Source organism: Rattus norvegicus, chromosome 4 (assembly GCF_021556685.1).
Source record: "Rattus norvegicus strain SHRSP/BbbUtx chromosome 4, alternate assembly SHRSP_T2T, whole genome shotgun sequence".
Lineage (NCBI taxonomy): Eukaryota > Metazoa > Chordata > Mammalia > Rodentia > Muridae > Rattus > Rattus norvegicus.
Window position 1 is genome coordinate 154958931 of NC_141537.1, and position 17861 is coordinate 154976791.

General features: G+C 41.3%; 1 protein-coding gene across 10 annotated transcripts in view; it reads right to left on the bottom strand.

Annotated features, from left to right (window-relative positions):
• The window catches only part of Erc1 (ELKS/RAB6-interacting/CAST family member 1), a 306255-nt gene that overhangs the window by 147220 nt on the left and 141174 nt on the right, over positions 1–17861 (bottom strand). For 5 of the 10 annotated variants that reach the window (XR_015685323.1, XR_015685322.1, NM_001394884.1 and 2 more), the window contains 2 exon segments: positions 15890–16025; positions 5456–5587 (listed from right to left, as the gene is read on the bottom strand). Coding sequence is in view for 5 of the 10 variants with exons in the window: in NM_001394884.1 (NP_001381813.1) it covers positions 5456–5587; positions 15890–16025 (268 nt within the window). In the remaining 5 variants the exon portion in view is untranslated. 10 annotated transcript variants of the gene reach the window in all.

A 17861-nucleotide genomic window follows, 5' to 3' on the forward strand; every position in this document is an offset into this window, starting at 1 on the left:
TTATTTTTAAAACCATGCTGTTCTTTTTACTTCTTAGTATTACAGATGGTTGGTAATATTTTACCTTTTATTAATAATTTCATTGAAACTGAGATACATGTTCATTTAATATAAAGATATCAATAAATACTTTGAAATTTTTACAACATAACTATATAAGTGTGATTTTAAACAAAATACATGATAGTTTCAAATAAGTCATTTCACTTTTATTCAGAAATTTTCATTGCTAAAATAAAAAATACATGCAAGAATGGAATTTAATGTCTGCTAACCCAAGAATGAAGAAAGGGAGCTCTTTAGTATTAAGTGAGTACGTACACGCCTGCGTACACAAGGCTTGGCATGCAGACCCTCGACTGCAACACACAGGGATCACAACAAGGATCAACATTTGAAGGGATCCTTTTTGTTTAAAATGAAGTGACTCCTTTTTCTCACAAATTATAGGAGCTATTAAATGCAGGGAAATAGCAGATTAAATCAGTCCTGAGGTAACATTTAAGATGTCTGACACTCTTACTATTAACATGTAGGTTCCCATACACTAACTCATACATAAAATTACAAGGAGAACTCTCATGAAGGTTTAAAAAAAATCACGGTGAGGGCTGGGCACGCAGCACTATGCTCAGAACCCGTCTCCCCCACGCCCAGCTGGGCACATGGCACACTTTCCCAAGCCTAAGGCCAGGGCGGCAGAGACAGCCTAGCCTAGCTACAGAGCTGCAGGTCAGTGACAGACCTTGTCTCAAACGGGCTGGGAGATGGCTCAGTCATTAAAGTATCTGTCGTGCAAGCACACGAATCTGAGTTTGTCTCTAGCACCCACATAAAAAATAAAAGCCAAGCATAACAGACTGTGCACGTAATCCCAGTGCTGGAACAGCAGAACTCCCTTGCTGGCCAGACTAAATGGTAAGTTCCAGGAAGAGACCTTGTCTCAAATAATTAAAATGGATAGCCTGGAGAGAGGGCTCAGAAGTCAGAGAGTTCTGGCTGCTCTTACAGAGGACTTGGGTTCAGTTCCCAGCAACCACCCACATGGCGGCTCACAACTGTCAACAACTTTCCTGCCAGAGGATCTGATCTCCTACGTCTGACCTCTGTAGGCACACAGTGCACAGACATACATGCAGATAGCACACACCCACAAATGTGTGTGTGCGTGCGTGCGTGCGTGCGTGTGTGTGTGTGTGTGTGTGTGTGTGTGTGTGTTCTTATGGGGTGAAGAGTAACTGAAAAAGATACCTAATATTGATCTTTAATTGCAACAAACATGCACAGATCCATAAAAACACAAAGGTAGACAGACAGTACCTGAGGAATATACTTGAGGTTGTCTTCTGACCTTCATATGCATGTGTGTATATGCGTGTGAGCACATGCACATGCACTTACCTACAAACATAAGAACATGCACACATGCACATACGTACCCCCAAAGAACATAGTATGTTGCAGTATCCATTATTTTACTTATTTTATATTTTTAAAATGGCTTTAATAATATAGATGGTTTCAATTCTTCTGACATTAGTCCTCTAACTGTCTGAGTTTATATACTTATTAACTGAGCATATTTGAGGCATTTCCTCTAATAAGTGCATTGGAATGAAGGTTATTTGGTTGCTATTACTACAATCAATTATCATTCTTCTAACTTGAGCATTTCCTACAATGCACAGATGAAAAGAAAGGTCTGAATATGGCAATTTCTGCTATGGTAGTACTCAGTCACTTAACAACTACTTTCCACAGGCCAGAGGCCACATAAAACTTTCTTTGAAACAGTACTCCTGTTGGTCTTTGAAGCCCCATGTCAAGTTCAAAATGGCTCCTATTTAGAGACCAGCAGTTTTCATCAAGACAGATGATGATATATTTCCACAAGACTTATTTCAGGTTTTAATAAGTACCTGATCTTTATAACTAGTCACCAAACCAACGAGATTGTATTATAAGATATAATAATCTACATAGTTCTAAGAAACATGCTTGCATTGATGAAGCTTTCAAACCACTCTGCTCTCAGTTCAATAATCTGTCAATAGAGACATGAAACTCAGCTTACGACTCAGAAGGGTAAGTAGAGAGGTAGAACTATGTGAAGAGCTCTCCGTAAGTGATTAAATGGAGCTGGTGAGAGGTTCAGATGGTGAAAATACTTGCTGACAAGTATGGTGACCTGAATTCGATCCTTAAGACCTGTATGGTGGAAGGAAAAGATAGCATCCACAGGTTGTCCCAGGCCCTTCGCATGTATGCATTCATGTGTTCCTCCCATACACAAATTAGCAAATGCAAAGAATTTTGAAAAACTTGAATGTAGCCTATTAAGCACACAATTAATAAAAACTAAAACTATTCTTTAAAACCTTAAAAACCTATTTCACAGACAGGAAAAGATGAGACAAATATATTAAAAACCCTAATGTCAAAGTTACCAACAAGGGACAGAAGTGTTATCCAAAAGGAACTAAAATCAAATTACAAAAAGATTTTCGTATTAATGGGACATTATATGCTACACAACATTCTGAACATTTCTGAATTCATACATATTTATGTTTTACAAACCACTTACTGTTTCAGCTGAGGACCAGCTGTTACCTGAGACTCGCAATAGGAAGCAACAGGTGGCTAGAATTTTGAGACACGTATTTGCCTACTCTTAAAGACAGGGTAAAGATAATATTGATTTATATGTTTTATTTGTGCCTTCTAGATATAATCTTTTAAAAATCAAAAACTAAGAAATGTAAATTACTTGAAAATAGCTCTTCTAAGTACTTAAGTATGTAACTGAAATGATGTTTTTCTGTTTAGATGAAGTGCTGTAGTAAATGCAGCAGAAAAAAAGCAGCTGAATCAGAGAATAAAATATTCTAAAATACTGCTTTAGTTACTATTCCAAAAGCATAAAATTATTACTATCCTCCAGGATGTTTAGTTACTACAGTGACTCTGTGGTCCCCAGGCATGCAGACAGAGGTCAGATGAAGCCTCTTCATGCCTCACTAATGAAACAGAATTCTGTCACGTAGATGCTCACTCAATGCCACTGTTTCCCAGCAAGTAGTTGCTACCAAGGCCGTAAGAGCACACGGACACACCTCCTGCACCCAGGGAGCTCATATTCTACTAGAGAAAAGAGTGCATGTATTTTCAAGTAATACACCTATTATATATTACATAAAGAGATAATAATAATAACAACAACAACAACAACAACAACAACAACAACAGGTTACAAAACGGAGATAAGTGAAGGGAACTATTAAAAAACCTTACAAAGACATATGAGTCAGGTCTGAAAGGTCACAGAAGTTCTACAGAAATAGGCTACATCCAGACTGTGTCACAAACAGGGACACTGCTTCAGGTAGAGATCTTGTACGGTAAGAAATGAAACTATTCTGTACGTTTTGTGAGAGGACCAGGGAGCACAGAAGCTCGTTTTCTGCCCAGATGTGCTATTGAGATGATTAAACAGTAGGGTGGACACAGCACTTACCTTGGGAGTTGGCGGACAAAAGAAACCCATAACTGTTGGTACCTTGTTTTAAGACTAAGCTGTATATTTTGTAAATTGTATTTCAAGTAATGAATCACATATTTAGGAAGTTAATAAAGTTTAGTTCATAGAAGTGGAATATGTTCTTTCTTACATGCATGTCAGGTTAGTTGGACAAAAGTTGTAGGTAGAAGGTAGTGACACAAAGTCAAAGGGAAGAGGGCGGGGCGGGGCGGGGCTGGGATGCTCAGAGCACCTGCAGGGCAACCATGAGGATCCGAGTTCCACCACAAGAAGTCAGGTGCAAAACAAAGCCAGGAGGAGTCAGACAGTTTGACTGCTGGGGCTCACTAGAAAGTAACCCTACCTAAGTCAGATGCTTCTAAGAAGAGATGACCAAGTCAAAATTAACAAAGAGTCAAAGAATGCCATTAGCTATGAATAAAGTGATCAGTCAAGAAGTTAGGACAATTATAAAATTATATGCTCCAAGTGTTGATATACCAGTCTTATAAACCCTGTCAGACATTTAAGGACACTAAAACATTAAAGGCTCTGACTGAAGTTACCACAGCTACAAAGGGACTCTATGAGGTACCTACTATAGTATACGTGTGTGTGTGTGTGTGTGTGTGTGTGTGTGTGTGTGTGTGTGTGTGTGTGTGTGTGTGTGTGTGTGTGTAAGTGAAGTGGGCACTTCTTTACTATTTGATTTCCTTAATTCCCAGTAACAGCAGCATCTCAGGAGGGAGGCTATCCCATCAGATTCCTACTACTATGTCACTAAACTCATTTTACCTAGTGACCTAGACTAGCTTTATGTCCAGGTGACATGTGCTAGAGTCACTTGAGAAGAGGAACACTCAACAGAAAATAAGTCCAATTTGTCTGTAAGCAAGCCTGTACTCCATTTTCTTAATTACTGATTGATATTGAAGGGCCCAGCCACTATGGGTGGTACCACCCTTGGGCAGTTGAACCTGGGATGTTATAACAAAGGGGGCTGAGCAAGCCAGAGGGATGCAAGCAAGTAAGTAGCACTCCTTCATGGTCCCTGCATGGAGGGGCCTCCTGCCTCCAGATCCCTGCCCTGTCTGAGTTCCTGGCCTGACTCCCCTCACTGATGGACTGTGATGTAGACTGAAATAAACCCTTTCTTACTCAAGCTGCTTTCACTTATGGTGTTCAGAAACTGAAACCTAACTAAGACACCTAGATAGTATTTATCATTCTCTCACATACACAAAGGGTACGGTGCTACAACAATTAAGTGTTATGGTATCTGTGGTAGGTGGATTTAAAACCTCAAGTCACATTTTCAAACTGCAAATAGAGATTACAGCTTTCATTTACCAAAACCGTTCCTTCAATTTACAGCTCCCGTCTTCACTTATTCTTTATCTAATAAAGAGTCAGAAGCAAGCGTACAGAGACAAATCAAACAAAGACCATGAACAGCAATAGCAGAACATCTCAAGTTACCTCCAGGCTGAGACAGGCAGTCTGGCAGTGGAGTACTACCATTCCTACAGGTATGCTGTTCAAAACCACCATCAACTTTTATACCTGCAAATGCTCTTTGAAAAATGATATACAATAAACTATTTTCTAACTGAGGCATGTTTGTGTTCTCATTCACATCCAATCTGGGGTTTTGCAGTCATGTAACATGTTGCATGTTTGTCAGTCACGCTTTACTAGCTTTTACCACATTATATATGAATCATTCCTAAATTATTACTTCAGAGACCTCAATGTTAACATGAGCCGATCCCTGCACAGTTAGACATTAGTGACTCTGTAAGCTAAACACTAATACTTGAGGAAGGAGTTCTGAAGCGCCATGAGCAGCCAGTGTGTACAGCTCACCTTAAACTACACTGGTTTTACCTGGTGTTTACCCAGCAGCATTGCTAGTAGCTACATAAAATCGCAGACCTGTTTCTCAGCATTGGTCCTGGCTGATTCCTCTTGTGCCAGCACCATTTCCCGCTCTGCAGTTATCTGTACACTTTCTCTCAGTGCTTCTTCCAGCTCTTCAATCCTGTCATCCTTCTTACGGAGACTGTCCTGGAAAACGATGAAGACTCGGTGAAGTAGGTTACCCAGTCACTCAAGGAGCGCCTACACAGCAAGGAAGAGCTGTTACTAAACAGCCGTCTATTCAGAAGCAAGTGGAGGCCAGAGAGAGACCTCCATAGAGTAAAGAACGAAACAAGGGAAGAAAAGACATAAAGGAAGCTGGAGTCTATTATTAAGAGCATAGGATTAAGTTAGTGAAGCGAAACAGACATGATGAATTTGCTCTGTGCAACAGAGAGAAGGAAGCTACTGGTGTTAGATGGCATAAGTAAGAAGAGGTTAAGTATTTAAAAATACAAAGCTATTTTTAAAAACTACCACTTAAACTGGGCTGAAAGCCAGCTCTGATGGAGCCTCTACTTAGAGTCAGTACCACAACACTGGCTCCCCTTGGGAAGTCACGACTAGATGACAGACTCAATCTTCATAAAGACAATTTCTGAAAAACTTCCTTTTACAAAGAAACATGCTTCCTAATGCTTCAAAGGTGAAACTTTCTCCTCCTCTGCTTCTGAAAAAACTAGAAACTATGCGCACATGCGCGCGCGCGCACACACACACACACACACACACACACACACACACGGGAATAAATATGACTGGCTTGAATATAAATGAGCAGTTTAGGTAAGTACGTGATGCACTGTAGTAGGAGTTTATATGTAGCAAAACTCTGTATCAGTCTTTAGGATCTCAAAGATATTACAGCAGGAGGAAAGATAAAAGAAAATGCCAAGAATGGAACCATGGATTTCTCAGACCATTCTAAGTACTTATAATTTCTTACAGGAAAACAAAAACAAAAACAAACAAACAAAAACAAAGGATTTGGAACACAGTACTGTATTCAATAGTTGTGTCTTGTATTCAAATATGAAAATGAGTAACAAGGTTGCCCGAATGTTGATACAAAGAAGAATAAAAGCAAGCCCTTATCTCTCAGTATCTGTCAACTCAAATGAACTAAAGAACTGAAGCTAAAAGTAGGCATGGCAACTCCCACCTAAACAGCAGCACTCACAAGGCTGAGGCAGGGCGTTGTCCATGAGTTCAAGGCCATCTTGGACTACACTATGAAATGCAAAATCAAAAAAGATGAGAGAGGAAGAAAAAAAAGAACAAGACAAAACTAAGAAACTGGGGCAAGAGGGTGTTTCATGACAGTGGGTTGGTGATAGTGGGGTTTTGGTCCTGCTTTTTAAAATAAAACCAGAAAGTGATGATAACAGAAATCAAACAACTGGGATTACCTCAGATAATAAACTCTGCTTTATAGCAAATAATCAAAATAACAAAGTAACACAGAAGAGAGAACATTTTCCTAACTGTGTATCTGACAAGGGTTAATTCTTGAAGATACCAAAGTACTAAACAGCAAGAAAATGATCCAGATCATAAGGACAAGAGATGTACAGATACCTTAAAAGAGCACATAAAAATGACACACAATTTTGAAAACAAACTCTTCAAGGCCACTAGTCATTGATGAAATGCAGTCAGAAACCACAAAGCGGTATCTCAGTCCTTTCGGATTACTATAAAAAGACAAGGAGTGGGTACTCATGAGGATGTTGGCAGGGACAGTCTCTCTCGTACATTATGACAAACAGAACAGAGGTTCCTCAAAATATTAAAGCTCAACTACTCTAGTGTCAGCAATTCTACACCTGGATATTGGATATTTAAATAAACGGAACTGGTGGGCTGCAGAGGCGTCTACTTGACCCGCTGTACTACAGCACCACACAATGGCCCAGAGCTAAACAGCAGCGAGGACACAGAATCAACCTAGATGTCTACCAGTAGATGAATGGATAGAGAAAGTACGCTACCTTCATGCCAGTGAGATGACCCGTCAGCAAAGCTAGATGACTTGAGCTCCACTCCCTAGATCTTACGTGAAGAACGAACAGTCTCTAGTAAGTTGCCTCTGACCTCCATACAAACACATGGCATGTCACAAATGTCCCCCCTCACCATACAGACGTGCACGAAAACAATAACTTTAAAAATTAAACAGTTCTCCACGCCAGCCCTACTCAGTCTGCATGACTTTCTATCTTCCTCTTCTCTATCTTCCTGGTCTAGGCAACTGCCAAAATGTATGGCTTGTCTGATAGTGATTTTTTTTTTAAAACGCTAATAATAAAATTGTCTTTAAGCTCAACTGGTTTATTCTTACAAAAAAATGAAAATGTGAGTGTGCTGTATATACACAACAGGAATGGGGGGGGGGTGTTTCCCATGATGAAGATAACCCCAGAAGACATCGTGTTAACTGAAAGGAGCTGAGCACTTTAAGCTACACTGAACACATGTGTACAATGGCAGATGGAAGAGAACCGTTTTGCCTTGTTTTGTTCTCATTTAAGGTAGTTGACACAGCAAGGATTATTCCTGAACCTTGTCTTTCCTCTTTGGTTGGTTAGCAAATCCTGTCAGACTGTGACGTCAGGAACCCAGCAATGAGATGAGACATCAGGATGTTGCTAGCCCAGTTTGGGTTCTTAAACACACCTTTTGCAAAAATATATCCTTGCTAGAATACATTTGCTTAGTGTATTTTTTTAATGGAACACCAAGAATATTTATTGATTACTGCTAAGAATTGGGGGCTTTTCTGGGATTTCAAATCCAACAAGAGTGTCCAGATTCCCTCCCTAAGCAGAGGCATGTCTCTCTCCAACTGCAGTGGCTTCCAGGGTTTCTGGTGAAATACACTTTTTGGATCAGCAATGACCCCAGTATGGAAGGTTTCTCTACAATTCAGCAAAGGGCCCAAATGAGTAAAGACCACTGTAACAAGGCACATGTGCGAACAGGCCAAAGGTAAGAAATGCTTTGGAGGACAGCAAAGTATTTCTCTAGTAGTCCGGCAAGTCATTCTGGATGTTGAAACATGTAATGCATGAAGAGCAGTGAGACCAGGATGTGAAAAAACCTAGGAAGAGGGATAGAAAGCAGGGCTTCATAGAGCAGTGAGGAGAGGGAGATACTGAGACACTCAACCAACAACAAAAAAAGGGCAACAGATTCTCCCAGAGAGAAGCAAGCCAACCCCTCTGGTTAGCAAGCAGCTCTCTAATTCTGTTTAATATACTCCTCTCTATCCTGTGAAGACAGGTCGATCAATGCTAAAGAAAGAAAGAAAGAAAGAAAGAAAGAAAGAAAGAAAGAAAGAAAGAAAGAAAGAAAGAAAGAAAGAAAGAAAGAAAGAAAGAAAGGAAGGAAGGAAAGAAAGAAAGAAAAGAAAGAAAGAAAGAAAGAATGAATGCTGCAAAACTTAGATTTAATGTCTCTCTTCTCTCCAGGCAGCTCCTCTTCTAACTGGGTCAAAATGCCACAGATAGCTATTAATATTTTAAATTAAGAACAAGTTGGCTTCTTATGGTTTTAAATTCTAGCCACTAATGGTCACAGACTCCACTGACCTCAACCCATACCATGATCAAGTGGGACAAAATGGCCTATGGATTCCTTTTGTGGCACAACGTGAACACTTGAACTAAGCAGAAGTCAAACAAGATTCAGATGACACTGCTTGACATCCACAGTTAGGATTTGTGTGATAGGGTAACGGACTCAGCTCTCTCATTTTGAAGTCAAGGAGTACTTTCCTATTTTGTTGCCTTGTTACTTTGGATCTACATGGTAACTTAACTCAGGTGACTTTTTAAGGGAAAGAAGGTGGCTACTCATATTTAATCTGTGAAATGAATGAATCCCATAGTGACTATCCATATTTACTCTGTAAGATAATCAATCTCATAGGACTTGTTCCCTAATGAGGGGTGGGCTAATTTTATCATGTAGTAGAGTTCACCATAAGCAAACAGTCACCATGCAGTTTGTTGTGTTCTTGACCAATGACGCCATCAAGATAGAAGCAACCATGTGATGTAGCAGCCATCTTGGTTAATGATGCTATTAAGATGTAGAGGGCCACAAGATAGCGCGTCACCTTGCTTACTGATATCATGAACATGGTGAAGACCACATGAATTCACTGGCTTCTTGGTTAATATAACCACATTTCATAAACCAAAATGATGATAGCTACGTTTTACGTCCCAATGCTAGTGTGCCCTCTATTTTATATGAAATTAAGAGAACACCAGGCCTCCGAGGTAGGTTTTTTGTTTTATTTTAACTTTGACACAGTTTTACATGATTTATGTATAGATTTCTAGAGGGAACTTTAGGATTTTCTCAGCTCGAAACGCTACCAAGTATCGATGGTAGCCGATACCTTTAAATGGCTAGACTCCAAAAGCTCAGATACACTTTGCTTCGGCATACAGCTGAGTGTTTGGAAAGGACGGGAACCAGGGGAACCAAAGGAATAGATTGCCAGGTGCTAAGCAAGCTCCTGCCAGCTGCCGCCTTCAATAGCTGAAGGCAAAGAGACGTCATTCTGCTTGGGAAGGAGGCTTGGGATGTGGGACCTTCTGTGTCTTATGGCTGTTCTTTCTGCCAGATATCTACACGTTTTTCTATAACTGAAATAGAGCATTCTTCTCCTTCTCGATACTCCTCTATTCCAGATTTGCTGCCGGCTTTTACTTCTGCCCTCCCAAGTCCTACGTACCCTGGCTTTTGTTGTCACTTTTCCCTTATAATGACACAAAAAGGGTAAGGAAAAGAACAGGCTGATGCCATCCCATTCCAGTGCCTTTGGATTTTATTGTTTTCAATTCTTTAGATTACAAGACTAAATGTGGTGAATTATAAGGTGGCTTTTCTATCGTGGATGCCTAACAGAGAACCTCCTTTACAAAGGGAAAATCATCCTGAACATTACGATGGTTGACCCCTATCTGAGAAGTATAATGTGGATTTACAGATTATAAATTTGAGGAAAGGGGTCAAAGGGATCACTTAAAGGGAGTACTAAAGGTTTGAACCACAAATAACCAGAAATCTTCCTGCACTGTATAACCATTATATTATCCTAAAACTTGTTCTCTTGTTAGGCTGGAGAGTCCCTCTTAAGTTTTTCAGGCTGCTAGTCTGCATTTGCATGAAGGCCCAAACAACTGTGGGTTCAAGCTTCCAAGCAGTTGATCATACCAAATCCAGCCAGGGAGGCTCTCAGGTAGACAAGTACAGGAAGACAGTTCTGACGGTTTGTTCTTCCATCACTGGCACTAGATGTCACTGACCTAGGAGCCCACAAAGTTTAAGGTTTCTAATCTTGTTTATCAACCTCACTAGGGCTAGAACCCTAAAACCCAAACAGCTAGGTACGCCTGAAGAAGAGCGATTCAGACAGGAAGAGGGGCGATTCAGACAGGATTGGTTCTGATATCAACAAGGGAATGTCTCAGCGATGGGATAGATGAACTTGCCAGTGAGAGGAAGGCAAGCAAGCAAAAAGAAAACACTTCTTCTTTATTAGTGTAACCCAGCCTATATGAAATGTGAATCATCAAATTTACGTTAAACTATGTATGGTTTAGAGAAAATGTTAAAGAATCAACTTTAGAACTAAATTTAATTAAAATGAAGCTAGATTTCTATATAATAAAAAAATGAAATGAAAGAACTTAACTGGAACAACTAATAACCAACATGAACCTTACTTTTCTTTATTACTCAAGTTCTGTATTAGTGAATATTAACTGGAATTATAAAACAATTCAATGCTATGGAAATGTTTTTTAAAAACTATAAATATTCATGGCATAATAAAGTCTTGTGAAATTTTTATACAGAAATATATAAGACATTATAAAGTTCTTCCAAAGAAAATGAATTTTAGTTAATGTGTGACAGAAAAACTGGAAAAGCAAGACCTAGATCTAAGAAGCCATACTATCACCTTCCAGGCCAAGAAAATCTAACAGGGGCTGCAGACATGGCTCTGTGGTTAAGAGTATGTACTGCCGGGGTTGGGGATTTCGCTCAGTGGTAGAGTGCTTGCCTAGCAAGCGCAAGGCCCTGGGTTCGGTCCCCAGCTCCAAAAAAAAAGAAAAAGAAAAAGAGTATGTACTGCCTCACAGGACCTGAGTTCAATCCCAGAACCCACAGTTCAGTCACCTATGACTCATGCTTCAGGACATGCTGTTCTCTCTGTTCTGAGGTTACCCCCACCATATCAAAACAATGTTCCGGGCTACCCCTCACCCCAGGATCTTGGGTGTATGAAATAACACACATGCTGATGTTCATCAGTATACCGTGGAGTTACAGCCTGGAGGGTTGTGCTGTGTGCGTGGAGTCCTTCTGTCCCCCTCACCCCAAGAGATGACCTTCTGTTTCCACTGTACACTGGTCTCCATTCTCTCTCCTCACAAATCAGCCCCATCAAGTCACTCAGCTTCCTGGCATCATTCTCACCAACTCTCTCAACTGTAATCATGGTGAATCATCCTAAAAGTTCAGCTCTAACTTCATATATTTGTGCTTATATTTTATCTACAGATATTATCATTGCTCCTTATGAATATAATATTTGACTTTTTACTAAATTGTTTTACTTATTTACATTCTAAAAGTCGCCTCCCTTCCTGGACCTCCTCCCCAAGTTCTTCACCCCATCCCCCCTGCCCGCCTCTGAGAGAGTCCCCCCCCCCCCCGCCCATCTACCCTTTCCTCACGCCAACCAGCATCCCTCTTTCCTGGGCATCAGGTTCCCACAGGATTAAGCACATACTCTTCTACTGAAGCCATACGAGGCAGTCACATCTACTACACATGAGCTGCAGGCCTCAGACCAGCCCATGCATGCTCCTTGGTTCTAGGCCTAGTCTCTGGGAGCTCTGAGGCTTCCTGGTTAGTTGACATTATTATTCTTCCTATGGGGTTGCAATCCCCTTCAGTTCCTTCAGTCCTTCCCCTATGGGACCCCATGAAACTGAAAAGCTTCTGTAAGGCAAAGGACACTGTCAAAAGGACAAAAAGACAACCAACAGATTGGGAAAAGATCTTCACTAATCCTACATTCAAAAGAGGGCTAATATCCAAAATATACAAAGAACTCAAAACAAACCAAAACCAAAAAACAAAACAAATAAACAAAAACAAAAAAAACCAAATAATCCATTTAAAAAAATGGAGTACAGAGCTAAACAGAGGATTCTCAGCAGAGGAATCTTGAATGGCTGAGAAGCACCTAAAGAAATGTTCATCATCTTAGTCATCAGGGAAATGCAAATCAAAACAACCCTGAGACTCCACCTCACATCTGTCAGAAAAACAGGGTGGTGTGAGGTGGGGGAGGGAAAAAGGAGAGGCAGGATCAGATATAGGGGAAAACAAGAGAGACACCTAGAGAACCAGGAGAATGAATTGAAATATGTAGCAGGGGGCTGGGGGGAACCCTTCTAGAAAGTTCCAGAGACCTGGGAAATAAGAGGCTACCAGGACTCAATGGGTATAACATTAGCTCAAACGCCCAACAGTGGTGAGGTAGAACCTGAAGAGACGACCTCCAACAGATAGTAACAGCCCCCGTTGAGGCAGGGAGCCCCCTGCCCATCTTTAAAATGTTTAGCCCAGAATTGTTCCTTTCTAAAGGAAATTCAGGGACAAAAATAGAACAGAGACTGACAGAAAGGCCACCCAGTGACCTGCCCAACTTGGGATCTATCCCGCAAGCACACACCAAACACTGACATTATTACTGATGCCAAGAAGTGCTTGCGAACAGGAGCCTAGTATGGCTGTCCTCTGAGAAGCTCTACCAGTAATTGACTGAGATAAATGCAGATACTTACAGCCAATCATTGGATTGAGGGGGGAACCATACATATTTTATTTTTAAGATCATTTTCAAAAATTAACTTCCAGATTTCTCTATCATCCTCTCTCATCTAACTCCTTTTGGCTGTCTCCACTGGACTATCTCATCAACACTAGAACTGTTGAAAATGGACGTGTTCTTTTCCCCAGGCAATCTCAAATAACTATCATTACCAGGCTCTGTCGTCTTAGTTATCACCATTGTACCTTCTAATACCTAGGCCAAGAACCTAGGAATAACCCGTCTTTGTGCCTATCCCTCAAATGCACACTGCTCCTTCCCTCACCGGCCTTCTATTGGTCACTCCCATCCCCATTACTACACTACAGGCCTGCTACAATGAGTCCGAGAAAGGAAGGACCTGCTCTGCGCTACTGCCAGTCTGCCACCCGATATCACACACCAGAGTCCGCTCATTCCTTTTACTTCAAAATTGTCAAGATACAAACCAGATCCTGTCATCCTTTCACTGCAAACCCACGGTGGTCAATGATGTCCTTTCTGACATGATCTGCCTTCCTTACTACAGTCTGGACACTCGGCTTTCCCCCAGAGAATGGCCTTTACCTAAACCCACGTCCTCCACTCTTTACATTTACTCCGAGTTTTACTTTAATGTCTGGGCGGTCTTTTCTAGGGGACGCTTCCTAGATTTGGTTCCAACTACCAGAGTACCCTGCTTACTTTCAGACACTGCTGCCTTCCCATCCCCCCCTACTGCTGTAATGAAACATCTAAGGGAAGCAGCATGAAGGACAAACAACTCGGCTTGGCTCATAGTTTGAGCTACAATGTAGTCGAGGTACAGAAAGAGACAAAGCAGTCACGGCAGCAGACAGTGGAAGCAGATGGTCAAACCCCATCGACAATCAAACAAATCCACGGGGCACGCTAGTGCCCAGCTCTTCTCCACCTTACTCCCCGCCCAGCAAACGGCCCCTCGCACAGAATAAATATTGTAATTAAAATTTTATTTGGATTTTATTTTATTCAGGATTATTTGTAGAAAGAGAAAACAAATTCCCCCAAATGAAATTTTTCAATCCATCAGAGTCCCATTTTTAAAAGGAAGAAGTGTAGGAAAAGGAAAAATTGCCAATATGAAGCTTTGGCAAGGGCCGGAGAAACTGATAAGGTACGTTTTCAAAAGCTGGTATAGATGAGGAAAAAACTGTAAGAACTGTAAGCAGTAAATGTATGAATGAGGAACAAGAAAAAAAAAAAGGACACCCACTGAACAACTTATGTCTAGAATGAAGTCACTAGAAAGCCTAAAACAGCATCTGGACAGTCCTGCCCCTCGTCTCTACAGTCAGAACTCCGTGACTCCCAACTGTGCAGCGCACACTGCACCGTACCTAAGGAATGCTGAGAGGACAGAACAGCAGGGTGGCAGCAGGGGCGTAGATGGATCAGCATATACTGAGCATTCTCTAAGATCTAAACCTTCTTTCTGAAGAAGGATGGCCATGAGAAACAACGCCATGCTACAGACAGGAGATACCACAATAAAATCACCGCTGAGTCAGTCAGGGAGCTGGGGCATTATAGTACTTTAGTGCCTCTGCACTCAATCCCCAACTGCTTTAGGGCTAATTTAAATACTGAGAATCTAATGGGCTTTCATCACACTATACTGCTATGACTATGATTAGGCCTAGTTTAATTAAGTTGTGAATAACTGCGTTCGTGTTGCTCTCCCAGAGGAGCTGGGTTTGACTGTCACCACCTCCATGGCAACTCACAACCATCTGTAACTCAAGTTGTGTGGAATGGGATGCTCTCTTCTGACTTCCGCAGTCGACAGGATCAGACCTACTGCACAGACACACAAGCAAACCAGACACCCATATGCATAACAACATAAAAGGAGAAATTAAAAAGGTGGTGCACACCTTTAAAAGATAGAAAGAGGGGGCTGGAGAGATGGCTCAGTGATTAAGAGCACTGGCTGCTCTTCCAAAAGACCTATGTTCAATTCCCAGCACCCACATGGTAGCTCACAGCTATATGTAACTCCAGTATCAGGAAGTCTGGTGCCCTCTGAGGGCTCCGGGCATACAAAAGTGGTACACATACATGCAGGCAAAAGAAATATATGTAAAATAATAATAATAATGATAATAATAATATTTACTGTTGTAAAATAATAATTTTAAATTTTAAAAGAAAAAATAGGAGGGTAAAACAAAGTCAGAGATGGGGGAGATAGACCCACGCAAACCAAAATTGCCAACGCCCTTTCATGAATGAAGTGCCAGGCAGCTGTACAGACAGTCCTGAAGCGTTACTGGGACACACTCACTGGACTGACATGGAACTTACCAACGAAGCAAGATGACTCCTACGCTGAGGCATCCTCACAGCTGCAGACTAAGACTTGCCTCTCCTATGTAAAAGCCATTCCTTTTTTGCTAAACAGGGAGTCTAAGGGGAAGGCAGCAGGCAGGGTTAGAAAGAGAAAGAGGAGGATACAGAAGCAGAGCAAACAGCAGATAATGGAGGATCAGATCCTGGCGTGCACTCCTTCAGCCTTGGGCTCTGACCTGCAGCTGCTGAGAGCTGTCGCTGAGACTGTCCTCCCTCCTCCGGGCCTCCTCCAGCATCTGCGCACTTTTCTTCTTCTCCACCTGCTCCTTGTGCTTCAGATTCGCTACCTTCTTATTCTGGTCTTTCACCTGCCTGTAGAGGGAAGAAGGAGGACAAAGCTTTTCATGTGTGCACAGGGGTATATATTGATTTACATGCTTGGTGTCACAAGGAGTTATCTGAATAGCAACGAGAGACTCCTGATGCAAATTCTTTTCAAAAATTCCAATTTTTTCCTGTCCAAGGTACCAAACTATATACAACAATAATGCTACAGTTTTCTATGGAAATGTATTTATTCTAGCACACACAATGAAATTATCAAATAAAAGAAAGGCACGAGAGGGTGTGAAACACAGAAGCAGTCTCTTAACGTCAATATACTGAAATATTAGTTGGCTGAATAAGATATGATCTTGGAACAGCGTCACAATCATATGCTTATTAAATACTTTAAATACTCAATAGGCAATGTCTACTGTATGTGTGGACGACAGTAACGACAGAAGCAGCTGGGAACTTAGGAGAAGAAACAGAATACTGTTTGCAGCTCTCTGCATAACTATCTCGATACACTGTCACTCTATCCTTCACTGTGAGTAGTCTAAAATATATTCAATTCAATTATGTTTAAAATGGCCTTCCTCTTGTGAAGTGCAAGGGTGTTCATGCAAGGGTGAAGAAGGACAGCTGGGATTTTAAGGTCAGCCTAAGAAACATAATGGGTTCTAGGCCAGTCTCAAGACACAGAGTAAGATGTTTCCAAACTGTTTCCAAACAAATAAAATGAAAGTCCCTTTCTTACACGTCATTCCATACCTACATAAATGGCTCCATTAGTCTGCACATTTTCTAATTTTATAAGATTTCCCAAGGAACAACTACTTCTTTTCAAGGAGCTGTCTGAGACTCAGAATTATCAGTGACAATGGCATGGATTTTTTTTTTTTTTTTTTTTTTGGCTGGGGATCGAACCCAGGACCTTGCGCTTCCTAGGCAAGTGCTCTACCACTGAGCCAAATCCCCAACCCCGGCATGGATTTTTTTAATCCCTCAATTTCTACTATAATATCAAATGATGGATGGAATCGTTCACTCCACTCTCCAAGTAAGGGACAACTTTCTTGCTGTGACAAACAATGCTACTCAGTACAAAGTGACAGAGCTATGAAAGAGTTTGTCCAAAGGATAGGTCCAGGTCACATGGTACATCTTTAGCAATGTCTCTCATAGGAAATGTCTGATCATCTGTCACATGTCACCACAACACTTACCACTTAGCGCTATATAAACACAGTATCTCAAGTGTAGGGCACTTTTATAGGCTGGGCTGCAGTGCTGACATGAAACCCAGGGCCCTGCACACACGTGCTCAGGTAAGCCTCTATCACTGCATCCTCAGCCCAGCCAAGTAAAGTTCTGAAGTGCAGCCTCTTGGTCATCAGGCTGATCCTCCTCCATACAGTCTCTGGCCTTTCCTCCTTCCACCACAGTCAGTCAACTACACACATTTCTTCCATTGGCTAGGACACCTTTCTCTTATTTTGTTGTCGTTGTATGTTTGTTTGTTTAATTTATTCCTCTCTCATATATTACATCTAGACTGTAGTTTCCCCTCTTTCCTGTCCTCTGAATCCCCACATCCCCACCTTCTTTTCCTCAAGATTTACTCTCCCTCTTTCTCTTAAGAAAGTGGAAGTTCTCCCAGGGATATCAACCAAACATAGTATATCCAGTTCCAACAAGACTAGGCACACCCCCTTACAGTAAGGGCGGGCAAGGCAACCTAGTAGAAGGAAAAGGGTCCCAAAAGCAGGCAGAAGAGTTAGACAGCCCCTGGTCCCACTGTTAGGAGTCCCACAAACTCATCAAGCTACACAACCGTAACATATGCAGAGGGCCTAGGTCAGACCCATACAGGCTTCTCTG